The following is a 27,551-nucleotide window of genomic DNA, read 5'->3' as shown; positions in this document are numbered from 1 at the left end:
TTGGAGTCCAGATCCAACATGGGGGGGGGGGGGGGGAGGCAGAGACCATTCCAGCAATAGGCACAGATATAATAAGAAAAAATAGCCACAGTAAAACATTAGCAGTGTTAGCTGGACCTCCGCGCCCCCCTGCGGCGGGGGGGGGGGGGTAATGTAAGGGGGAGGGGGAACAGCGCTGCTGTCCCCCTAACCCTCTGGTCCCATCAGGGAAAAGAAAACACTTTTCCAGCTTTCTTTTACCTTGCAGAGTCTCCCTCTACATGCTGCTGCAATCAGACACGGACTGAGCTTACAATGAAGACAACATAGTTACATAGTAGGTGAGGTTGAAACAAAGACACAAGTCCAACCTGTGTGTGTGATTATGTCAGTATTACATTGTATATCCCTGTATGTTGCAATCGTTCAAGTGCTTATCTAATAGTTTCTTAAAACTATCAATGCCCCCCGCTGAGACCACCGCCTGTGGAAGGGAATTCCACATCCTTGCCGCCCTTACAGTAAAGAACCCTCTACGTAGTTTAAGGTTAAACCTCTTTTCTTCTAATGTTACTGAGTGGCCACAAGTCTTGTTAAACTCCCTTCTGTGAAAAAGTTTTATCCCAATCGTGGGGTCACCAGTATGATATTTGTAAATTTAAATCATATCCCCTCTCAAGCGTCTCGCAACCTTTACCCATAACTAATATCCTCCAGACCCTTTATTAGCTTTGTTGCCCTTCTTTGTACTCGCTCCATTTCCAGTACATCCTTCCTGAGGACTGGTGCCCAGAACTGGACAGCATACTCTAGGTGTGGTGGCCAGACCAGAGTCTTGTAGAGCGGGAGAATTTTTAGCTCTAGAGTTGATCCCCTTTTTAATGCATGCCAATATTCTGTTTGCTTTTTTAGCAGCAGCTTGGCATTGCATGCCATTGCTGCGCCCATCATCTACTAGGACCCCCAGGTCCTTTTCCATCCTAGATTCCCCCAGAGGTTCTCCCACCAGTTTACAGATTGCATTCACATTTTTGCCACCCAAATTTTACATTTTTCTACATTGAACCTCATTTGCCATGTAGTTTCCCATCCCATTAATTTGTTCAGATATTTTTGTAAGGTTTCCACATCCTGCAGAGAAGTTATTGCCCTGTTTAGCTTAGTGTCGTCTGCAAATACACAGATTGAACCATTTACCCCATCCTCCAGGTCATTTATGAACAAATGAAATAGCATTGGTCCCAGCACAGAACCCTGGGTGACCCCACTACCCACCCCTGACCATTCCGAGTACTGCCCATTTAGCACCACCCTTGTAGCCAGTTTTCAATCCATCTACTCGCCCTATGGTCCATGCAAACTGACCTTATTTTGTACAATAAAGGTTTATGGGGAATTGTGTCAAATGCTTTTGCAAAATCCAGATACACCACGTCTACGGGCCTTCCTTTATCTAGCTGGCAACTCTCCTCCTCATAGAAGGTTATCAGATTGGTTTGGCAAGAATGATTCTTCATGAATTCATGCTGATTACTGCTAATGATACCATTCTCATTACTAAAATCTTGTATATAGTCCCTTATCATCCCCTCCAAGAGTTTACATACTATTGATGTTAGGCTAACTGGTCTGTAATTCCCAGGGATGTATTTTGGGCCCTTTTTAAATATTGGTGCTACATTGGCTTTTCTCCAATCAGCTGGTACCATTCCAGTCAGTAAAATTAGGAACAATGGTCTGGCAATTACTTGACCGAGTTCCCCAAGTACCCTCGGGTGCAAGCCATCTGGTCCCAGTGATTAACAGAGTAAGTTATGTGCACATACTCCCTCTAGTGGAGATTTAAAGGCATGACAACAATTTTTCCCTATTGGAAGAAATACATAGATGTTTTTAATACCAAAGTTTTTTTTTCCCTTACCTTATCCTTGCCACCCGATTTGTTGATTTAACAAACAATCCAACCTTTACCCATCACGGCGGGCTGTGTAGAAAACCTTCAAGGACTGAGTCCCTAAAACGGAGTTCCAACTGCCTTGGACCTGTAAAAACACCCTATCAGAAAGCTTTAGGTAACATAACAAGACCTAAGCTCTGGGTTGCTGGGGTCCAGGCCTACAAAAAGAGGCGTTACAGGCAAAACCTTGTGCTTTGGGTACGAGGCCCCAGGTACCATCCCTTTAGGCCTCAATGGCACTTTGGATGGATCTGGTCTATGGAGGCTGTTTAAAGCCAGCTTGGATCCCTCCTGGAGCTCCTCAGAGCACATCTTCACTTGTGACACCTTTAGACACTGGCGATAAAAACTGATGTGCTCCTGGAAGGAGGAGGGGTTATATTGGGAGTAAACTTCCTTGATTGGGTTTACCAGTGTCAACACTTGAAGGTAGTCTATAACCCATTAAGTAATTATTTAACCACTTGAGACCGGCGCTATAGCCGAATGACGGCTACAGCGTGGACCTCCTTTGCCGGGACTACGCCTATTGACGTTGTCCCGTGCACGAGCGGCCTGCGCGCCCCCTGAGCGGCACGCGCGCGCTCTGTGATCGGCGAGTCTATGAGACTCGCCTGATCACTGATCCGAGCAAGGGGTCGATCCCGACCCCTTATCACGTGATCAGCTGTCAGCCAATGACAGCTGATCATGTGATACAACGGAGCCGGTAATCGGCTAAAAAAAGAGCCGATCACCGGCGGCCGTGATCGGGACATCAGTCCCGATCATGGCCAGCCCTGCCAGTGCCCACCTGCCCCCTGCCAGTGCCCACCTGCCCCCTGCCAGTGCCCACCTCATTAAAAACTAAGTGCCCCCCGTCAGTACCACCCAGCAGTGCCCACAGTGCCACCCAGCAGTGCCCACAGTGCCCACAATCTGCCTCAACAAAGGTGCTGCACCCCAGTGCCACATATCCGTGCCCATCAGTGTAATCTACCAGTGCCCATCAGTGCCGCCCATCAGTGCCACCTATCAGTGCCCCTTAGTGCCACCCATCCGTGCCATCTTATCTGTGCCATCTTTGCCCATCAGTGCCGCCTTATCTGTGCCCATCGGTGCCGCCTTATCTGTGCCTATTAGTGCCGCCTTAACTATGTCTATCAGTGCCCACCAGTGCAGCCTATCAGAGCCGCCTCATCAGCGCACTTCAATGAAGGAGAAAAATGACCTGTTTGCAAAATTTTATAACAAACTATTAAACATGATTTTTTTTTTTTTTTTTGCATCTTTTTTTGTTTGTTTAGCAAAAAATAAAACTCCCAGCTGTAATTAAATACCACCAAAAGAAAGCTCTATTTGTGGGAAAAAAATTATAAAAATTTCATTTGGGTACAGTGTTGTATGCCCGCGCAATTGTCATTCAAAGTGCATCAGCGCTGAAAGCTGAAAATTGGTCTGGGCAGGAGGGGGGTTTAAGTGCCCAGTAAGCAAGTGGTTAAGGCTCTGTGTCCCATGATGTACGATAAAGAAAACCGGAATCTCCAACTACCAACTCTCCAACTAGCAACAGGCCGCGGCCTGTTGCTGACCAGGCCATACAGCAGGAGGATTAGCGGCGACCATAATCCGCACAGGGCTATCACAGACCGCAGCTGTCGCTTACCTCCTGCTGTGCGGCCTTGCCAGTTTGTCCTCTCCCAGCTCCTTCACCCACCCGGCCAACAATAGCATCCAATCAGCAGGGCAGGAGCAGCTGCAGATCGGAATGGAGAGCTCCTCCAACCCACTGCCCTGCTAATTGGATGACATGGTCGGTTGGGCGGGGGAGCCCTAGAGAGGAAGCACGAAGTGATCACAGCCTCTGCCCTGCTAAAAGGTAGGAGTCCTGTGCAGGGGAGAGAGGAAAGGGGGGCAGAGGCACTGTGATGGAGGAGGCTGTGATTGCTAGGGGCACTGTAATATAAAAAGGGGACTGCACTGCAATAAATTACATCAAGCATTTAACCCTAGAAGTGCAGAGGCGCATATATATATATATATTTATTACACTAGTGGGGCTACCTCTGCACTGCTAGAATTAAATGCTTTCTTAGGTCTAGGGAGTTGCTAAAAACACTTTTACCTAACCGGTTCCCCGCTCTCCCAGTGCTTTTCTTTTCACCCCTACACTCCGACAGTGAACTGTCCCTTGGCAACCTCATGTCCACTGTAGGGCTATAGGTCTTGATGTCTGAGGCAGAGGGGACCATTCTTACAGCCTGGAGGGAGCCTGTAGGAGCAGAGGATCAGATAAAACTGCTTTTTGCATTCCCTAGACCTAAACGAGCGTTAAACCTTTGCAGTGTGGGAGCAGCCCTATGGCAAGGAAGCATTTTTTCCTTTCCCCGGAGTTCAGCTATAAATTCTAGCTTGCCAATTGCCAGTCTGAGGGGAATCAGAATCAAACATTTACAAAGCAGTTGAAAACTAAATTAGCTTTCTTAAAGCCTTTGAAGCACCATTCAGCTTCAATCTGGGAATACTGAACACAGATATTAATGTTGATTCTGACCGTGGTTTTAAAATATATTAGGCTGGTTTTTAACCGACACAAACATCAACACTGCTGCCAGCAATCCAATTAAAGGGAAATAGTATTTTTTGTTTTTCCTTTATATATGTAGAAAGTTTGGGGTTTAAGTGATACCATTAAATTGACAAACCTACAGTGGACCTGAACGCAATAGTGATATATTGTTTTGTTCTAATAGTAAATCTAGAAATGTTAATTGTGCCTTAATGTAATCTGAAAATTGTATCTTTTGTATCCTCCTGAACAAAAATATCAGTGTACTTCCTGGTATGCGAGAGTCGAGAACTGGAAGTTATATAGTTTCCCTCAGTACTACATACCCTGTACCAGGGATATGCAATTAGCGGACCTCCAGCTGTTGCAGAACTACAAGTCCCATGAGGCATAGCAAGACTCTGACAGGCACAAGCATGACACCCAGAGGCATGATGGGACTTGTAGTTTTGCAACATTTGGGAGGTCCATTCATTGCATATCCCTGCCCTATACTGTATATATTGTATCATAAGTGACTAGTTAGGTATTCTGTCACTGTTCATGTATATTTTCACTTTCACTTGTATTCTGTTAACCAGTGTTGGATGGGCTTTTGCTTTTTCATTAATAAATCTTTTTTTTTTTTTTTTTAAATATACACAGCTTAGTATCAGTTTCATTAAAGTGTAAATTCACCATTTCAGAAAAAATGAAAAGATGAACACTATACAGTCTTCCCCACCCTTCTGCTCTCTGCGGTACTTACCTCTGTGGGCGATGAGAAGTCATTTGCCACGTGAATCAGTGCAGCGGTCTGAGGATTTTAAACCCCCCGCTCTTCTTCCCATTCTTTCTGCAGCACCTCAACTATGGATTACAGCGATTCTAATTGGTCAGCACTGACACAAAGCATCGCTGATCTGTCCTGGAAGCTCTGAAGAGGCAAGAGGGAGAAAAGCAGGGATTTCAAAGCTCTGGACCACTGTATTGGCAGCTCATCACCCACAGAGGCAAGTACAGCAGGAACTGAGGAAAAGGGTGGGGAGGGTGTAGAGTGTTAGTTGCAGAAGGTGCATTCTATGCAGAAGGTTATTTTACCTTTCTGCATAGAATGCAGGGAGGCAAAAAACCCTCAGCCTTTACAGCCAACAATTATAAAATAAATACAAATGTGAAAGGGATCAACCCTTAGGTCCCTAATGTCTTAAAGTAGCAGTTCAGCCCAAAACTATTTAACTATCTCTAAATCTACTCACAGCCACAATCTAAGACTTACCTATCTAACCCTGTAAAAGCAAAAATAAATAAATAAAATAAGAATTGGCTATACATACCTTTTCTGAAGCTAATCCAGTCTTGGCGGATGCTGTGTGCAAGAGAGAGCCGAAATCACCCACAGAGTTACTATGGGGCATCTGTTGTCGGCTGCCTATCCTGCACCCACCTACACAGAGAAGCTGCCGCTAACAGCTTAGCGTGGGACCAGACCCGATACAGATAAGGCAAGTATAGAGATTTCTTGTTTACAGGACTAGATAGGCTAGTCTTAGAATGCTGCTGCAAGTAGACTTAGAAATTAAAGTAGTTGTAAAGCCTCAAGGTTTTTTACCTTAATGCATTCTATGCATTAACCGCTTCTGGACTGCCCACTGCATATATACTGCGCCAGGGCAGCCCGGCTGCACAAAATCACGGACCTGTACGTTATTTTGTGTACGTGGTGCAGGGGATGCGCCAGTTCCACTGTGATTGGACACAGCGGAAGCCAATCATAGGGTCCGGTGGCCACGACCCGCCGATCGTTAAGTGGAGAGACGTAGCAGCAGTCTGCCTATATAAACATTGTCATTTGCTAAGCTGAAACACAGATCTCTTTTCCTCCAGTGCATCGGTCCCACACACAGTTATAAAGCACCTCCCAGGGACACACTTTGATCACCCCTGGTGTTAACCTCCTCCCTGACAGTGTCATTTATACAGTGATCAGTGCATTTTTTTTTCAGCACTGATCACTAGACCTCAAAAAGCACCACTTAGTGTACTTTTTGTCTGCCACAATGTCACAGTCTGGCTTAAAAATCCCTGATCACCACCATTACTAGTAAAAAAATGCCATAAATCTATCCCATAGTTTGTAGACGCAATAACGTTTGTGCAAACCAATCAATATATGCTTATTAGGATTTTTTTACCAAGAATATGTAGCAGAATACATATGGGCCTAAACAGATGAAGAAATTAGTTTAGTTATTTTTTTTTTAACTGGGAATGTTTTATAGCAGAAAGTAAAAAAAAAAATATTGTTTTTTTATTCAAAATTATCTGCTGTTTTGCTTATAGCACAAAAAATAAAGACTGTAGAGGTGATCAGATCCCACCAAAAGAAAGCTCTATTTGTGGGGGAAAAAAAAGATCAAATTTATTTGGGTACAGGTGCACACGACCGCGCAATTGTCAGTTAAAACAACACTGTGCCGTACGCAAAAAAATGGACTGGTCAGGAAGTGGGTAAAACCTTCCGCTGCTGAAGTGGTTAAGGTGAAAAACCTGTGTTGCAGCTCCCCCCAGTGCCCCCCTTTTTCTTACCTAAACCCGATCTAATCCAGGGATGTGCATGAGCACAGCGGCCCCAGCCACTGTATCTCTCCACAGTGGACAGATTGGTAGCAGCAGGAGCCATTAGCTTCCTCTGCCGTCAGTCAAATTCAGTGACACGAGAGTGGGGGGGGGGAAGGGCCGAGTCCTGCTGCCTGCGTTAATGGATGCAGCAGCGGGACTTGAGAGCGACCCCACATGGGTGCCCCCCTAGAAAGCAGCTTTCCGTGGGGGCACCTGATGAAGAGGAGGGGCTTGGAGTGCCAGCGGGGTACCCCAGAAGAGCATCGGGCTGCTCTGTGCAAAATCATTACATAGAGAAGGTACCGTAAGTATAGGCTTGTTTGTTATTTTTATAATATATATATATATATATATATATATATATATATATATATATATATATATATATATATATATATATATATATATATATATATATATATATATATATATATATATAAAAAATATACACATTTAACTTTTCTACTTTTAAGTTTTCCTGGTATGATCACCCCATAAACAGTAGGTGATTGTTACAGTAATGACGGTTTCTCTAAAATTGCCCAGCAGCTATATTATGTGAAGAGTTTAGATTCAAACAGGACTCAGCAAAATTCATAAATACTTTTGTGTGGAGACATTCATTTTTAAAGATAGCACAGCAAGCTTCATTGAGCAAGTTTGGGAATACAGAACAAGCAATGACAGTTGGAGGGCATAACAACAAATTTCTATGGACCTGGAGTTGGAAAACTGAAAAAAAAATAAAAAAAAGAAGAAGAAGAAGAAGGAGGTGGGGGGGGGGGGGGGGAGGGTTCTACGAGCTAGACTACCCCAAACTGGAGGGCTTTACCCTACATTACTATATATGCGGCAAAGGAAAAAAAAATAGATTGATGCATCTACGCCTTGTTTTTGACTGTGTTCGGACTGTACAATAATACATCCAAACTCTAATATGTTAAAAAGGCTTGAAAATACAAATCATTTCTGGAACGTGTGAGATGTGATATTATCATAAAGATGTTACTGTCACAACCCATTACACAAACAGAGATGATGAAGCGTTCCATTGCATTAAGATGTCTCGCCTTAAATGTCTGGTCATTAATAAAAGCTCTTCACTGGCAATTCACAAGCTAACAAAAAACAATTGCGGAAACAAGAGGTTGCAAATCCACTTACCACTAAGGTCATGTATGCGATTATACGATAAATTCAGCTTCCTGAGATTTAATAACTTATTCAGCCCTGAGGTAAAAATCAGAAGAAAGCATTTAAGAGATACTGCAAAAACTCCTCAAAGACAATCACCAACAGCAATAGTTGAAAATAAAACAAAATACCCTTTGACAATTGCATTTTTTGTTTAATTAGGTCTCATGTAAACTGCCAGGAAAAAAAAAGGGTGCTTTTAGAGGCATTTTCCATACGTCTGAACACAGCTCTATTTCAGCCAATGTGTCCATTCATACTGTGGCGTTTAGGTTTGTGTTTTATAATGATGTTCAGTGGCATAATTATTTTTTTTTTTTTAAATGCCCCAAAACTGCATTCAGAGAGGAATTCACTGGCATAATTTACACACATGCATAGTGAAATGGAAATTTGTAAATTCTGTATATAATTGTATTCTATTTTGTATGTATTGCCCACTGTCCTCACTGTGCACACGGCACTAATAATGTTTTCAGTACATGTTTGCATTCTTTCGAGTCCTGATTAGAATTATGAACATTATGCCTATGTAACGCCCCTGGTTATCATAAACGTACAATTGGGATACCTACATAAACATGTGTATAAAAACCTTCAATTGCTTCATAATAAAGCAGAGCAGTTATTTGTAAAGATGTTTAGCGTATCCTTTGTGTCTGTTCCCTACTGCAGTAGTTATTAATTTGGAACCACTAATCAGTATGAGGATAGGTGTTGCCTATCTATAAAATGTCCAGCTCAAGTGGCAAGCCAGCCAGGAGGAGGATTTGCAGGTGACCCTGAGAATACAAACCGAGGAGCTTGAGGGGATCCGGGAATTTCTGATAATCTGCCGGCTGAAGTAAGCCTTTTGCTTACATTCGAGTTATCAGACTTCCTTGATCAGTAAGGCTTTTTCGGGACAAAGGGTACCTATTTTACTCCCCTTAATCGAATTGTATTGATTGGTGGTTATGCGTTATGTGGTCACTGTCTACTGTCCATCGGAGTGTCATAGATAAGGGAAGAATAGTGCTGTTCACAGGTAAATGTAGTACATCTGCTAGATAAAGTAGTTTAGAGGCAAGAGGGTATAGGCACACGTAGAGAAGACCGGCCAGTCATTACAGGCATTAAATTAAGTTAGGGAATGAAGGGTAAGAGACCCTCAAAAATGCCCAGCGCAAGAGGAGCGCTATATATGAACCGAAGGTGCGGTTCTGCCTATACTGAGCCCCTAGATTAATAGTTAAAGTGGACAGGGATCCACAATGGGTAACTGGGTTACCACCAAAGTCCACAGGGACCAAGAATCATGCAGAGTAAACAGCTATCTATGTGAGCAGGATAGATCAAAAGGTGACAATTAACACTAGAGGTCGACCGATATGGGTTTTTCTCTGGCCGATGCTGATATTTAGAAGTCATGGGGGCCGATGGCCGATATATGATGCCGATTTTTTTTTTTGGGCCGATTTTTTTTTTTTTCCCACTGGGGCGTTTTTCAGGCGCTTTTGGGCTAAAAATAACGCCTGTAAAGTGCCTGCAAAACAGCTCCCCTGCAGTCTGTGTGACTGAGGCGATACGCTGGCAGGATGTTAAAAAAAAAAAAAAAAAGTCCTGCAAGCAGCACGTTTGGAGTGGTGTATGCCGCTCCTCCACCACTCCTGCCCATTGATATTAATGGGCACCACTGCCGAAGCACATGCAATGCAATTTGGCAGCGGTGCTTCACAGGCACATTTAACCTCTTCCTCGGCCACTAGCTGGGTTATATGCGCCCCACTAGCAGCCGAATAGCACCGCTAAAATGATGGTAAAGCGTTGCTAAAACTAGCAGCGTTTTACCATCAACGCCTGCCCGCTCCAGTGTGAAAGCAGCCTTCATAAGTGATACAGAAAATTTCTTACATTTAAACATTTATTAAACAAAACAAACCTCCAATCAGTTTACTTGTATGTATGATTTATATAAAAAAAAAAAAAAAAAAAAAAAAAAAAAAAAACTATATTAAATAAAAAACAGGTAGTCAAAACTTTTGGACAAAAAATAAAAAAAATGGGCTAACTTAACTGTTTTAGGGTTTTTTTGTTTTTGTTTTTTTAAATCATTAGTGTATTTTTTTCCCCCAAAAAATTGCATTTGAAAGACCTCTGTGCAAATGCCGTGTGACATAAAATATTGCAACAACCGCTATTTTATTCCCTAGGATCTCTGATAAAAAAATATATATATAATTTTTGGGGGGGTCTAAGTGATTTTCTGGCAGAAAATACAGGATTTTTACTTGTAAGCAACAAGTGTCAGAAAAGATTTAGTCTTTAAATGGTTAAACTGCCCAGAGAGGAGGAAAGTTGCTTCTATGAAAACTCAGGCAACTTGCATTGACTTCTATTACAGAAGTCATTTGCAAGTCTCGCTGTAGTTCTAAATCTGCCTTTTTCTCACCACAATCGGCCGATGCCGATTAATTAAAAAACGGCAAATATCGGCCGGCCAATATATCGGTCGACCTCTAATTAACACTACACAGAAAGGGACATTTTGATGTTTGATGTTAAGTTGCGGGATAAATTTGGAGTCAGGCACTACAACTAGTAAAGTCAAGAAATAGAGAAATGAGTTAAAACAGAATACTTTATATGTTTTCAGAGAAGGAGGATGGAATGAGCACTATGGCTGTCCATCTGATCATAGAAGCTAGAGTATGGGATTACAATACATGGGATGCAAAGGATAGCAGAACAAAATAAGGAAAGCAGAAGTTAAGCAAGGAAATAGTAAAGAGTTAAAAGTGAGAGAATGATATGCATGTGTTGTGTACATATGGGAAAAATGTAAGCGATTTTAGAGAGATCTTCCTGTAGATATGTGAAGGCTGGAACCTTTAGTTCTATCTCGTGTGTCTCATGTATGCAGATGTGACCCCCTCCTTTGCGCTCTCCTGAAAGAATGTAGCTGGGATGAGAGGTCAGTGATAAGCTGGAAGGACACCATGCCAATTTCAGTTTTTTAGACAAAACATTTATAACAAAATGTGCCAAGTTAAGGAATCTAATGAGAAACAATGTGATCACAATTATTTTTGAATCTGTTTTCCAAACATGGTAAAATGAAGGTTACATTTAACCGTGTATTACACAAATTCAATATCCTTTGATAGTGGAAACAGTGCATTTAAAAAAGGGAAATTAAGTAAAATTAAGTAATATGTCCGTCCCACTTGAAGGAAATAGATCTGTGGATATACATTAGTGTGCGCTATTGAAATTATTATTTGAGTATTCATTTCTAATGAGTTTGCCAATTTTGTTAATAATATAGATATATTGAAACTGGTTTAGACAACCTTTGGTTGTAAATGAAATCCAGGTTAATCTGGAAATTTTAGGGATTAGTTTAAGATAACAATTTTGTAATTTTACCTTTATACAATAAGCCCTTATTGAGAGAGAGAGAGAAAAAAAAAAAAAAAAAGATTAAGATGAGGTTGTTAATTGGAATACAGCTGCCATAATATTTAATAAAGCCAAGATGGATGAGATACGGGATGAGGTGAGATGAGTTTTGCTACAAAAATTAAATCTTAAGGTCTGATAATCACTTGATGTGCGGTCCGTGATGTGAGAGTAATAATAAATAAAATTTAAATATAACAGACCCATCACATCAAGTCCACACACCCTGTTAGGGTAGATGTCACCTGCAGCCAGTTGTTTTATAGTTTTTCGTTTTGGCTTTCTGGTCCATCATATACAGATTGTTGGTCCTTTTGTTTCTATTTGTGTGGATTGTGAAATGATGTGCCCCTTTTCCTTGTAAGTGCAGTGGTATAAGCAGAAGAATATTTTGGATGTATGGACTCTCTGCATGACCGCAGGGTATTGTTATCATTTATTATTATATTGCCAGGAAAAAAAGTTGTGTTTTTGAAACATGAAACTGGAGTTCTTACACAAACCGCATGATAGAAAGCAAGCCATTGTAATATATTTATGCAAGCTGGACCCAGTACTGCAGGGTTCACCCCAATATATCAGAGATGTAGCTTCATGCAAAGATGCTATTAGGACAAAGTTACAGACATTATTTTGGCCAAATATTTAATTTTTAATGGTTCCACATTTTGTGCAGCAAATATACAGGTAACTAAATGTTTGTCTAACGAAAGGTTCAAAATATGAATTTTTTTGTTTATGTACAAATCTAACAATGCAAAATGCATACATTTGAATCCAGCCACCTTATTGCCTCTATTGGAGGAGGCCGGAGACAAAAGAAAAACCACATGTGTTAAACTGATGACGTAGGAATCAGCTGCTGTGAGCCCAGTACACTCCCTGAAGATCCAGATATTACATTTTTTTGTAGATTTGATCCCAGTTTTATACTGGAGGATGACAATACCCATACCAAGTATGCAGTTTATCACTCAGAAGGATACTCTGTATTCTGAGTCATTGGATCCTTTTTCCCCAGCTCAAGAAGCAGAGCTCCATGTTTTAGCAAAGCCTGTGAGCTATAAAAAGAATATATATTCATATATATAGTCAAGATATAGAGAGCTTTTGGTTCCATTTGCAGGGCCAGTAGTTTGGTTTTACTTTGGCAGGTAAACCAATCAAGCATGCTAAGTTAATTTGATTGGCTGTTCTCAGCCTTCCAGGTTCTTGTTGAGGTAGCCATGCTAACATTAAAACTCACACATGGAAGCAGACCAGGAGACTAAGGATGCTGCATTATAGCCCCAGACACTTGCTGGGTCTGTGCAACTCACAGATTCCACCCGAGTTCTGGCCCATTATAGTTGGGATTAATAATTCAACTTTAAGGACCCCAGAATGAGAAGAGCAAGTGGTCCACAGGGGGCAACTTCTTATGAAACAGGACTTTGGAAAAGGTGATCATTTAATGTCTGCCAGCCACTCTTTTCCCTCCAGCTTGACACATGGACTATGTCATCAGTCACAAGCAGTTATGGCTGCCTTAGTAAATTAATGTGGGATAGAGCCAGGGTTCAACACAGTTGTTTTTATAACATACCACTTCATGTTTTACCTGTTACCAAAAGCTGAACATCCCTTCAAGAGATTATAAAAAGATATAACCCGATGCCCAAGTCAGGATCTTACAAGTATGCATTTTGTCTGTATGGACATGTTTTCTAAATGCTACTGCAAAGGCCACAGTAAAAAGCGTTATCAGAAGTAGTTTAAGAGTACAGAGTGCCAGCATCTACAGAGAGTAACAGAATTAATAAGTAACTTGTATAGCGCTACCTATGCGAACTGAATCGCCTCAGGGTGCTTTTGCTCACTGTGCACACAGCACTAATAATGTTTTCATTACATATTTGCATTCTTTCGAGTCCTGATTAGAATTAGTCTGCCTATGTTATGCCCCTTGTTACCATAAATGCACAATTGTAATATTAATGGGTTACCTACATAATCATGTGTATAAAAACCTTTGATTGCGTCATAATAAAGCAGAACAGTTATTTGGAAAGATGCTGAGCGTATCTTTTTTGTCTGTTCCCTACTGCAGTAGTTATTAATTTGGAACCACTAATCAATATGAGGATAGGAGTTGCCTATCCTCATCAGTGAATGTCCAATATATATTTAAAGCGCTGTGTAAATTGACTGATACTATATAAGTACCTGTACTAAATAAAGGGATTTAGGATCTGGATTATTTTAGTTCCAAATTAAAAATGTATTAAAATTCATTGGGTGTACACATTTTCACAAAGATGATGGAAGGTTTTAAGGGATGAGGGAAGGAGGCACTTTTCTCCTTCCCCCTCCCCATACAAGGGTTTAAATAGGACACTCGACGAGCACAATGACACAAGAATAGAATAAGAGGTGAGAGGAGGGAGGGAAGGGAGGGGGGGAGTATATGAAGGGCAAAGGGAAAGAAGAAATGTAGTTTTATGGTGTTGATTTTGTTGAAGGAAATTGGATTGTATGTTGTGGAGTGGTTAAATATAGAGTGTGTGTGTGTGTGTGGGGGGGGGCAGGTAAATATAAAGGTGTTGATTTATTTGTTTTCCCTACCTTCGTTATTTTATATGATCTCGCTACTAAAGTTTATACGTCCTATTTCATGGTAAAGGGGATGAGAAGGAGAGAGGAAGGATGGGGCTGAGGGGGTCCTTTTTTTGGGAGGGGGGGGGGGGGTTATTGTTTATATTAAAAGTAATAGTGGTGAAATATTGGATGTACATAGATAAAAGTTATAAGCAGGAAACTGAATATATTGAATTCTTGTAGAAAAGAATATGTATATGTGTGTGTATATTATATATATATATATATATATATATATATGTGTGTGAAATAATGTGAAAACTGCCACAACTCATAGCAACCATAGGATCCTTAAAAGGCAATACTTACAATTGGCTGCTCTGGTGCACCACATAATGCCCCCTTTTACAGAATAGTTCTATGTAGCCTCTATGGTTATAAGGATCCCTCATACCGGACGCTGAAAGTAAAGGGATGTTATGTGAACAAAATACCACAGAAAAACAGTCACTTCCAGCGGATTTTATCACTCAATGTCCCTGTTGCCCTTCCTTTTAGAACACCCCGTAGCGCTGCAAGTGACTGTTTTTTTGTGGTATTTTGTTCACATAACGTCTTTGTGAGTACCCACTTTTTATGGATTTTATCATTATTTTAAATTTGTCATTGGTAATGCACTAGGTGTGCACGCCTTCCATTCTTTTCTTTTTTGTAGTGAACAAAATACCAGCTAACATTGGCTACCTGCTTTTTCCCTCAAAGCTCTTCTTTAAGTTTCTAGTGCGAATAATAACATCTTGGGATATATGTCCAAATGTTACATGCATCACGTAGATAGAATACAATATCAATACAATTTACATACAAATCACACACCTTCTATTCTAGTGAGTTTGTTGCAGGACAAGTTCAGGCTTTGAAGATGTATCAGAGAATCAAGTCCTTTAATCTGGTTTATTAGGTTGGATGACAGGTCCAAATGCTGTAAATTGTGCAGGTGAGCAAGGCCTTCAATCTCAGAGATGTGATTACAGTGCAAATTGATTGAATGGAGGAATGAGTTCAAATTAATGTCCAACAGGCTGGTTAAAAAAAAAAAAAAAAAGAAGTTGTAATATACAGAACATAAAAGATTGAACTCTTAAAATGTAAACCAGACTTGTAATAAACATATATGTAGCACAATCACATAAATGAACATAAAAGATTTATAACAAAAAAAAACAAAGACCCACCCACAATCTTTTTAAGTGTCCACAAAAAACACCACCAATGTTCTGTAATAGTAATCTCTTCAGTTCCTCCAAACTGCAGGTGATCCACCCCATATGCATTCAATGCCTTCTTTATTTGACCTCAGTATGAGTCAAGGTCTCAATGCACTTGTTGCCCCACCATGGGCCTTTAGCTTTCTCTGGCTCTAGGGGATAAAACTCCTGTTCTCCTCCGACTCTCCACCAGCTTCCTTATTTGACCTCAATATGAATCAAGGTCTCAATGCACTTATTGCCCTACCACGGGCTATTTAGGCATCTGTGGCCAACTTTACTCCACCTCAGGTAGGTATGCATGTAAAATAAAATGGGACCAGGAATAGTGCTCTCTGTATAGTACTATTATATTAAAAAGCTCCTCAATGGGTAAATTCACATTAAAAATAAGCACCCCAAGTGCTATGTCAACAGCTTTAAAGCGGAGGTCCACCCTAAAGTGGACCTTCCGCTCATCGGAACCCTCCCCCCCTCCGGCGCCACAATTGGCACCTTTCAGGGGGGAGGGGGGTGCAGATTACCTGTACAGTACATGTATCTGCACCCACTTCCGGGATAGCTCTCTGCGGAAAGGGGCGTAGATTACGCCCCTTTCCGCAAGTGCCCGCCCCTTTCCGCAAGTGCCCCGCTGCCTGCTGGGAAACACACAGATCCCAGAGGCAGCGGGGACCGTCCTTATTGCGCAGCGCGACTCGCGCATGCGCAGTAGAGAACCGGGAAATTAAGCCGAAAGGCTCCATTTCCTGATTCCCATACCGAAGATGGCGGCGGCAGCACCCGAGAGACGATCTAGAGATCGGCTTCGGGTGCCGACATCGCGGGCGCGCTGGACAGGTAAGTGTCACTATTTTAAAAGTCAGCAGCTGCAGTATTTGTAGCTGCTGGCTTTAAAAAAAAAAAAAAAAAAAAAAAAAAAAAAAACGCGGAGTCCCGGCGGACTCCCGCTTTAAAAGATATAAGTAACAGCATCCACAGTGAATGTAGCTTACCAGTTCCTATACACGTTATGCTCCCAGTTAGGGCTTCACCCGTAGGCTTGTCAAACATAGGCAATTCAAATTAAGCATGTGATGAAAAGATACATGAACAGACATTGCCTTTCATGAAAACGGCATACCAAACAATGAGTAGAACTAGGGGTTGTTGAAGTTACATACAAACTACAATTCACCAAGCCTTACTATTGGTATTCTATTGTGATGGGTTATCTCACGGACCAGTAGGAAGGCTAAGGGGGTTGGAGTGGGAGGGCTAAGCTTAAACTTTGACAACAAAAGTCCTAGGGAGCTGGGAAAGGTTAGAACCTCTGCTAGGTTACTACTGCTGTCGGTTTTGGGAAAAGTTACCTTTTCTTCAATTTCCCAGTGGAGGGAACCTACAAGATTGGAAGTAAAGAAGAATCTGTTCAATATGAATAAAGTTAGCAATAAAGCCCCGGAAGAGTTTGTACTCTTTTCCAGAATTATCCAACATCAAAAAAAGTTTTGACTGGAGTTCCATGTTATAGTTTAGCTGACATTTTTGGATTATTATCCAGTATTTTAAAACTTTTATATCCCAAGATGCATTTAGGAAGTCTAGGCAATGTATGACCAGTATGACGTTCCTCCACACCAGGGAACAAAATTTGAATATTTGAGCTTCACGATAAATTGTTAAAAAAAATCGTCATTTTGATTCAACCCTACCCCTCCATGATCTCTATGCAGAATCTCCTGATTCATTCATGTAACAAGTGTAGAGAGTTCTCTGCTCACTCAGCTGTCAAAAAAAAAAAAAAAAAAAACAGGCAACCTGTCAAGTTTCTCACAACATTGTCTACACTGATAGATAATTACAAACTTAGTAACTTTTCATTCTTAGATCAAAGGGATGAACTTCGGTCTGTAAATGAGGTCAGTTTAACCGCTTAAAGACTAAACCTTTTTCTGACACTGGTTTCTTACAAAGTTAAAATCAGTATTTTTTGCTAGAAAATGAGTTGTAACCCCCAAACATTATATATATAATTTTTAGCAGAGACCCTAGAGAATAAAATGGCGATTGTTGCAATATTTTATGTCACACTGTATTTGCGCAGTGGTCTTTCAAATGCAATTTTTTAGGGGGAAAAAAATACACTTCAATGAATAATAAAAAAAAAACCGTAAAGTTAGCCCAGTTTTTTTGTATAATGTGAAAGATGTTACGCTGCAAGAATCGTGATCTTTATTCTAAGCAAAAAAAATAAAAAAATTGTGATTCTCATTTTAGACAGAATTGTGCAGTTCTACCAGCCAGCTGCATGGATCACAGTCGCTGATGTGTGCTAAGAGATACAGTGCCAATCCAGATGCATCCTACTGTTTACTTATTTATTTTATAGAATTCTTAGTCAGTCATTGCAGCAGCACTAATGCACTGCACTGAATAAAAAGGTACTCATGCAGTACTTTGTTTCTGAGCACACCACAGTAACACTGAATTGATACGATTGGAAATGTGGCATTTTGCCTGGAAACAGCTGACAGCCCAGCCCCAACATATCTGATGTATTTGAGCGCTGAAAGTGGAACTAAAGTCTGCTGGAAGGGCTCTTGCTGTAACATGTACCCTTATACAGTGCCCTCCTCCAGCAATGACAGTTCCACAGACACCACAGACCTCCAAGTCCCATGACAATCTTCTGTGACCAACGATATCGTTCCTCCTGCACATGCACGCTGGCGTTACATCATCCCCAACACCCTGGCTCTATTCCTGGAGCTGTATATATGCATAGGAAAGGTTGTTTCTCATGCATTAGAATGTGTTCAGCCAATATTGCAAATGTAGAACCGTTCAAATCGAAATTCAAGTCCAAACCTAAAAAGCACCAATTCATGCAAAGCCCACTGTAGAAGCCAGTCAGAAATCATCTCTTGTAAAATGTTTCCACTAGCTGATTGGTTACCATTTGTTACTGTAATTTGCACTAATTTTGTGTAAACTGGATAGAGAAAGATGTGTCACTGGGAAAAAAAAAAAAGAAAAAAAATCAATAAAAAAAAAAAAAAAAAAAAAAAGAAGAAAAATCACTGCATTCCAAAGATTTTTTTTGTTGTCATTTTATTATTCATAGCCAAAATGATACATTCACACAGCTTACCTGGTGATTTGCTTATCCATCAAGCTTAACTCCTTGTTACTAGGATCTCGATCGGCCATCTTTCTTCTGAATGATCAGCAGCTCCTAAGTGTGGCAAGTTTAAAGTCAGTTTACATTTATTTTATTTACATTACATTCAAAGGCAACAGTTTTATTAGACTCAGAACCCCCTGTACACTGTTATTATTATACATGATTTATATAGCGCCAACAGTTTACGCAGTGCTTTACAATGTAGAGGGGGGACAGCACAATTACAGTACAGTTCAACACAGAAGGTACTGTAATGCCCCGTACACACGGTCGGACATCGGACATTCCAAAGACAAAATCCATCGGATTTTTCCAGATGGATTTTGGCCCAAACTTGTCTTGCATACACAGGGTCGCACAAAGTTGTCGGAAAAATCAGATTGTTCAGAACGAGGTGACGTAAATCACATACGACAAAACTATAAACAAGCCAGTAGCCAACAGCTTTCGTCTTGTAATTTATTCTGAGCTTTCACATGTGTGTCTATCTGCAGTGGATTGCTTTTTAACCACTTAAGGACCAGGCCTCTTTTTCAGACTTGGTGTTTTCATGTTTAAAACAGTTTTTTTTGCTAGAAAATTACTTAGAACCCCCAAACATTTTATATTGTTTTTTTCTAACACCCTAGAGAATAAAATGGCGGTCATTGAAATACTTTTATTTACACCGTATTTGCGCAGCGGTCTTACAAGCGCACTTTTTTTGGAAAACAGTAAAATTAGCCCAATTTTTTTTATATTGTGAAAGATAATGGTACGCCAAGTAAATTGATACCCAACATGTCACACTTCAAAATTGCGCCCGCTCGTGGAATGGCGGCAAACTTTTAGCCTCAAAAATCTCCATAAGCGACATTTAAAAAATTCTACAGGTTGCATTTTTTGCGTTACAGAGGAGGTCTAGGGCTAGAATTATTGCTCTCGCTCTACCGATCGCGGCGATACCTCACATGTGTGGTTTGACCACCGTTTTTATATGCGGGTGCTACTCACGTATGCGCCCGCTTCTGTGCGCAAGCTCGTCGTGACGGGGTGTTTTTAAAAAAAAATAAAAAAATTTTCTTATTTATTTTAATTGATTTTATTTATTTTTACACTGTTTTAAAAAAAAAAAAAAATGGATCACTTTTATTCCTATTACAAGGAATGTAAACATCCCTTGTAATAGAAAAAAGCATGACAGGTCCTCTTAAATATGAGATCTGGGGTCAAAAAGTCCTCAGAGCTCATATTTGGGCTAAAATGCAAAAAAAAAATAAAAAAAAAAAAAACAGAAAATCTGACATTTAAAAAAATATACCTTTAAGAGGTATGGGCAGAAGTGACGTTTTGACGTCGCTTCCGCCCTCCTATGGTATAGAGATGAGTGAGGGCCATCTTAGCTTCACTTGTCTCTATGCCCAGCTAGGAAGAGGACCCGATCGCATCCGCCGCTACCGACGGCTTCGGTAAGCGGCGGAAGGTGCGGGAGGGCGGCGGGAGGGGGGGTGGCACCTCTCCCGCCGCCGATAGCGGTGATCTCGCGGCTAATCCGCCGCGGAGACCACCGTTATCGTACAGCCGACCGCCGCCTGAAGAGATGGATATCTCGGTTGTGGCAGCAGCTGCTGCCGTTACCGAGATATCCCTCTTCAAAAATAGGACATACATCGTCGTGCGGCGGTCGGCAAGTGGTTAAAGGTTGTTTGACAGGCAGTTAGGGGGTGATATGTTGCCTCCTCACCTAATTTAACCCTCAAAATATTGAAACATCTTGGTGCACATGGTTGCAGGGTAGGGTTACATCGATACTAGTATCGGTGCCGATACCGAGTATTTGCACTCGTACAAATGCACCGATACTTTCAGGCTTCTTTGAGCTGTCAATGGGTATCCCTTGTTGACAGCTGAAGTGTTAAAGAAGTCCGGGTAAATGGAACTGTCAAAAAAATAAATAAATAAAAAAGAAGCAGCCGGCAATGTTTATTAACAACATTGCTCAGCCGCTGAAACACTAAAATTAAAAGAAACATTGTTTTTTTTTTTTTGTATCTTTGTTTCTTCATCTGCAGGGGATTGACAAATGTTCCTCTATTTGACCCCTTATTAACCCTTAATTTGCTCTAATCAGCCTTAATGAACTCCCTATTGTCCTCCATGTAATTATTATTTTCTTGCTTTTTTTTTTTCTTTGTTCACATCTATTTTATAAACGATAAATTTTTTTTTGTTGTTGTTTTGTTAGTGAATATTTTTTTACACATATATATTAACACATTTCACATTGAAAAAGCACAAAATAAAAAAAAAATAAAAAAATCTATTTTGTTCCTAAATAACTTTTCAATGCTTTGTACCATTGCGGACAGCTGAAGTGAAAACAAAACAGTTGCAGTAGGTATCGGCAAGTACTAAAAAACAAGTTTCGGTACTCGTTAAAAAAAAAAAAAAAAAAAAATGGTACCAGTGCATCCCTATTGCATTATAGTTGGACTGTGGCCCTATTCATTTGAATGGGTCATATACAGCAGTGGTACTGCCTGCTGAATGCAACATGCCATTTAACTTTTGCCATGGCCGTGAAGTGCTATAAGTGACTGCACTGTTTAGTTTGGAGGTAAAACTGCTTTTATGAGCTGCAGACCAAGATCCAGCAATGCACATCCACAGAGAAAAAAAAAAAAGCAGTTTAAGAGGGTGGGCAGCAGGTTAAAAACAATTATCTATGCACATAACCAGGTATGTCCCACCTAGATAACAGGTTTTATTCAGGGTGAAAAACAAAAAGTAGTACAGGACAGGAACCTTTTTCTGAGTCGCTCAGATTAGAATGGTTCCATTGCACTGAATGAAGCGCGATTTGTGTCAGGCGGCTAAGTTGCCCGACAGGTCACCCCAGTGTGAACCAAGCCTTAAAGTGGTTGTAAACCCTTACAGACCACTTTGACCTACAGGTAAGCCTAGATTAACCACTACAGATCCGCGCTATTGCCAAATGACGGCATTAGCGCGGACCTACATTTCCGGGACTACGTCTATTGACGTCGTCCCGGATACGAGCGGCCTGCGCGCCCCCTGAGGGGCGCGCGCGCCGCGCTCTGTGATCGGCGAGTCCGTGAGACTCGCCTGATCACCGATCCGTGCAAGGGGTCGATCCCGACCCCTTATCACGTGATCAGCTGTCAGCCAATGACAGCTGATCATGTGATAGAACGGAGCCGGTAATCGGCTATTATTCCTCCTCCCACTGACAGCGCGAGGAGAGAAAAAAAAAGCCGATCACCGGCGGCCGTGATCGGGACATCAGTCCCGATCACGGCCAGCAATACAGCTGACCACCTGCCCCCTGCCAGTGCCCACCTGCCCACCGCCGTGCCATCCTGAATAAAAGTGCCCCCCCATCAGTGCCCATAGTGCCCACAGTGCCACCTACAGTGCCACCCACAGTGCCATCCAGCAGTGCCACCAACAGTGCCACCCACAGTGCCCACAATCTGCCTCAAAGGTGCTGCGACCCAGTGCCACCCATCAGTGCCCAGCAGTGCCGCCCATCAGTGCCGCCCATCAGTGCCCAGCAGTGCCACCTATCAGAGCCACCTATCAGTGCCACCTATCAGTGCCCATCAGTCCCATCTATCAGTGGTACCTATCAGTGCCCATCCGTGCCACCCATCCGTGCCACTTATCCGTGCCACCCATCCATGCCATCTTATCTGTGCCCATCTTTGCCCATCAGTGCCGCCTTATCTGTGCCCATCGGTGCCGCCTTATCTGTGCCTATTAGTGCCGCCTTAACTATGCCTATCAGTGCCCACCAATGCAGCCCATCAGTGCCCACCAATGCAGCCCATCAGTGCCCACCAATGCAGCCCATCAGTGCCCACCAATGCAGCCCATCAGTGCCCACCAATGCAGCCCATCAGTGCCCACCAATGCAGCCCATCAGTGCCCACCAATGCAGCCCATCAGTGCCCACCAATGCAGCCCATCAGTGCCGCCTAATCAGCGCACTTCAATGAAGGAGAAAAATGACCCGTTTGCAAAATTTTATAACAAACTATTAAAACATGATTTATTTATTTATTTATTTTTGCATCTTTTTTTGTTTGTTTAGCAAAAAATAAAACTCCGAGCTGTAACTAAATACCACCAAAAGAAAGCTCTATTTGTGGGAAAAAAATGATAAAAATTTCATTTGGGTACAGTGTTGTATGCCCGCGCAATTGTCATTCAAAGTGCATCAGCGCTGAAAGCTGAAAATTGGTCTGGGACTGAGGGGGGTTTAAGTGCCCAGTAAGCAAGTGGTTAAGGCTTACCTGTAGGTCCAATAAATATCTCCTAAACCTACACAGTTTAGGAGATATTTGCAAAAAGACAGGCACCGCTGTCTACGGCACAGTGACGTGCAGGCGCACTGAGCATGCCGCTGCTAACGGCAATATGCCGTTAGCGGCGGCTCCCTACCCATATGTGGGAGTAACGTAATCGCAGCTCCAGCCAATCACAGTGTCAGAGCCACGATACCCGGAAAGAAGATGGACGCTCTGTGCTACAGGGGACAGCGGTGACTTTGCTGGCTCCTGTGTCAGGTAAGTGACACATAATGGGCTACTATGCGATGCATAGTAGTCCATTATGCTTTACCTTTGCAGGGAAACAAAGAGGAAGTAAACTCATTAGGGTTTACTTCCTCTTTATGGTGACAGCCAATCATAGGCGATGGAGATATTCCTCCGTGTGCAGTTGTGGGGTAGGGGAAGATGTCAGCTATGACAGCTTCCTGGCAGGATAGCTTCCGCGGATTCAGACACTTGTCCGAACACAATTCTGCTCATCCCTATAAGGCCTCATGCACACTGGAAGTTATTATAATGTTCTAAAACCGCCAGTAGCTTTGAAGTGAGTTTTTCAACTTTTTGAAATAGCAATTTTTCATCGTTTTTTTTTTGCCTCCAATGGATCAAAAAAGATTTTGAGCGTTTTTTTTTTTTATTTTGTTTACGTTAGAGGGTTTTTGCAGCTGAAAAACTCCTCTCAAAACCCCTAGTTTTGGGGGTTTTTTTCCAGCCAAAAACAGTTGATAACAGCTTATGTGTGCATTGACACATAGGAGAAGGAGAACATGCTGGAGAGTTTATTGCCTGTAGAAAAAAAAAATGTCTGAAGCCAAAAACAGCTGCTGTAAAAACATCCAAAAACATCCAGTGTGCATGAGGCCTAAACAACATGATGTGCTGAAACACGCATCGCACTGCCCCTTCACTGCACAACTGACAGTTAAGCGTACAGTGTATGTGTGTCTAGCTACAGTGCATTAAGACCCCTTTCACACTGGGGTGATTTTCAGTCACTTTAGCGCCTCTGCCAAGCGCCTGAAAACCGCTTTCCATTCATTGCAGTGCGTCTTTTCACACCGGAGCGGCGCACTTGTGGGAAGTTATGAAAAGTCCTGCAAGCAGCATCTCTGGGAGTGCTGTATTTAGTGCTCCCACAACGCCTTGCCCATTGCAATGCATAGGCAGTGCTCCCAAAGTGCTGCAAGATGGGAGTTTTTACCCTTTTTATGGGAAAAAAAAACGCCCCCGCTAGAGCCCAAAAAGCAGCATTTTAGTGCCAACGATGGGCGCTGCCAGTGTTAAAGGGGTCTTAGTGTAGGAGCAGTGTTAGGGTGTCCTAGGTGGGGAGAAGGGCAATGGTATGCCAGAAAGCCTCGGTTCCAGAGACGAGCAAAGACAAAACTTTTTGTTTTCAGTAAATATCCCCACTCTACTCACAGTAATATAAAATCTGTGAAGGGTCTTCAAAAAGTTTCCGCACTTTTATATTTTCGTTGGAAACGGTGAGGGCAGGAGGAGTAGTAGTTGGTTTGGGTAGCACAGTGGAGTAGCGGTTAGCACTCTCACCTAGCAGTAAAAAGGGTCGCTGGTTCAAATCCCAACCATGACACTACCTGCCTGGAGTTTGCATGTTCTCCCTGTGCCTGCGTGGGTTTCTTCCGGATACTCCGGTTTCCTCCCACACTCCAAAGACATGCAGGTAGGTTAATTGGCTTCTGTCCAAAATTGTCCTAGTATATGACTGGGGACCTTGGATTGTCGGCTCCTTGAGGGTAGGGACCAATGGGAGTGTACAGGGATGGGGACAATTGTAGACACTCACTCAGGATGGACTGGTGTCTTTATTCAACCTTACTATGTACAACAGGGTGGATTGATTTAATCACTTTCAGACCGGACCAATTTGCTGGTCAAAGACCAGACCACTTTTTGCGATTCGGCACTGCGTCGCTTTAACTGACAATTGCGCGGTCGTGCGACGTGGCTCCCAAACAAAATTGACGTCCTTTTTTTCCCACAAATAGAGCTTTCTTTTGGTGGCATTTGATCACCCCTGCGGTTTTTATTTTTTGCGCTATAAACAAAAATAGAGCGACAATTTTGAAAAAAAAACGCATTATTTTTTACTTTTAGTTATAATAAATATCCCCCAAAAATATATAAAAAAACATTTTTTTCCCTTAGTTTAGGCCAATACGTATTCTTCTACATATTTTTGGTAACAAAAAAAAAAAAAATAAATAAATAAATAAATCGCAATAAGCGATTATTGATTGGTTTACGCAAAAGTTATAGCGTTTACAAAATAGGGATAGTTTTATAGCATTTTTATTAATCATTTTTTATTATTTTTTTTTTACTAGTAATGGTGGCGATCAGCGATTTTTATTGTGACTGCGACATTGTGGGGGACCCATCGGACATTTTTGACACATTTTTGGGACCATTGTCATTTATACAGCAATCACTGCTATATAAATGCAGTGATTCCTGTGTAAATGACACTGGCAGTGAAGGGGTTAACCAGTGGGTGGCAGTGTAGGGGTTAAGTGTTCCTAGGGGTGTGTTACTAACTGTGGGGGGGGGTGGGGGGGGGTTGGGCTTTCATTTAGTGAACACTGATCTCTGCTCCATTCTGTCGACGTACATCGTCGTGCGCTGGTCGGGAAGTGGTTAAATCATAATTTTTAACCACTTCCATATTGGGCCATCGTAAAATGATGGCTGCAGGAACCCTTCCTCCCTCCAGGTGGATGTCATATGACGTCCTCGGCTTCCCAGCATTCTGGAGAGCGTGCACTTGCCGCATCACTGGGGAGTCGGGACCTGATGCGTGTGCCCGGCAGCCACGACAAGCCGGTTCACATATCTCGAATGCGGCTCTGGTGTGAATTTGCAAAGGAGCCCTGTGCATCTTTTGGTCAATTTCAGGTCAGAATTCAGCCCAAAATTGGACCTGAAATGGTGAACCAAGACGCACAAGACCCCTGCTGTGAGCCATATCAGCATCCAGTGTGAACCGAGCCTTACTCAAATAACCCCTCGTTAGAATCAAGGTATGCAGAATACCATCTCTAAATACGCAATGCATCGAACCTTGAAGCAGATGGGCTACAGCAGCATAAGATCACCCCAGGTGCCACTTCTGTCAACTAAGAACAGGAAACTGAGACTACAATTTGCACAGGCTCATTAAAAAGTTGTACAATAGAAGGTGGCACAGTGGTGTAGTGGTTAGCACTCTCACTTAGCAGCAAAAAGGGTCGCTGGTTCTCATCCCAACCACGACACTACCTGCCTGGAGTTTGCATGTTCTCCCTGTGCCTGTGTGGGTTTCCTCCCACACTCCAAAGAAATGCAGGTAGGTTAATTGGCTTCTCTCCAAAAATGGCCCTATTATATGTGGGGACCTTGGATTGTGGGCTCCTTGAGGGTAGGGACCGATGTGGGTGTAGCAATGTACAGGGATAGGGACAATTGTAGACACTCACTCAGGTTGAACTGGATGGACTGGTGTCTTTATTCAACCTTACTATGATAATTGCTCGGTCATACAACACTTTACCCAAATTCAATTTTTATAATTTTTCCCCCCCAAATAGAGCTTTCTTTGATGGTATTTGATCACCTGCGCGATTTTTTTTTTTTTTTTTTTTTTTTTTTTTAAATGTAAAAAGACCGAATTTTTAAAACTTTTTTTTTATTTTGTTTTAACATTTTATAAACGGGTAATTTTTGTCCGTCATTGATGTACGCTGATGAGGCGGCACTGATGGGTGGCAGTGATGGGCACTAATGGGTGGCACTGAATGGCACCACTGGTGGCCATTGATAGGTGGCACTTGTGGGCACTGTTACTCTATAAATGAGGCATAATTGCCTCTTCTGTTTCGGGACCGATGTCCCTTTAAGATAAGCCGGTGTTCAGCTTTTATTTTTTTTTCTCCTCAGCTGTCAACGTGAGAAGAAAAAAAAAAAAAAACATCACCAAGCTTTTGTTTACATCATGTGATCAGCTGTCATTGGCTGACAGCTGATCACATGGCAAGGGGCCAGGACCGGCCCCTTACTCGGATCGGTGATCACCCGAGTCTCAGTGACTCCGATCACAACGCGTGCAGAGAGCGTGCACAGGGGAGGCCATCATATTCACATCCGCGCAGTGGCCGTCATTTGGATGTCAGGTGGTTAAGACATTAAAAACTTTATAATGAGAAGAAAAGGAATTTGGGGACTTTAAATGAGGCAAGAACCAAAGGGGTAACTGCCTCCATCCCAATCATTGATTAAAATTGAGAACAAGCGGTGGGACTTTATATGAAGCACACAGCAGCACAAAAGGAAGTCAAGTGACTGGGAAATACCATTTATTCATGTTGTCTAATCTAACATACAACTAAATGGGTGTATAACCTCCAAAAGCATTTGATCATTTACAACAAAAGTTACATAGTAGTCCACAATCATTGAAACATTTATAGAACAGACAATGGATACATGTTTATAA

The 27,551-nt window shown here is 42.0% G+C and overlaps 1 protein-coding gene across 5 annotated transcripts in view; it reads right to left on the bottom strand.

The window, feature by feature from the left end:
* The window catches only part of LRRCC1 (leucine rich repeat and coiled-coil centrosomal protein 1), a 116,022-nt gene that overhangs the window by 86,650 nt on the left and 1,821 nt on the right, over positions 1-27,551 (bottom strand). For 3 of the 5 annotated variants that reach the window (XM_077492954.1, XM_077492955.1, XM_077492958.1), the window contains exons 2-4: positions 18,696-18,779; positions 15,174-15,379; positions 8,250-8,315 (exon numbers count right to left, since the gene is read on the bottom strand). In XM_077492954.1, the coding sequence (XP_077349080.1) occupies positions 8,250-8,315; positions 15,174-15,379; positions 18,696-18,754 (331 nt within the window). In that variant the 5' untranslated portion in view covers positions 18,755-18,779. Of the gene's footprint in view, positions 1-5,232; positions 5,401-8,249; positions 8,316-15,173; positions 15,380-18,695; positions 18,780-27,551 lie in introns of all 5 variants that reach the window. The other 2 variants (XM_077492957.1, XM_077492956.1) reach the window with 2 other exon arrangements.

Source organism: Lithobates pipiens, unplaced genomic scaffold (genome assembly GCF_037356315.1).
Source record: "Lithobates pipiens isolate NorthernLeopardFrog02 unplaced genomic scaffold, aLitPip1_a1.2 Scaffold_19, whole genome shotgun sequence".
Taxonomy (NCBI): Eukaryota; Metazoa; Chordata; class Amphibia; order Anura; family Ranidae; genus Lithobates; species Lithobates pipiens.
Note: the sequence above shows the minus strand (reverse complement) of the source record. Positions and strands in the feature narration are given on the sequence as shown.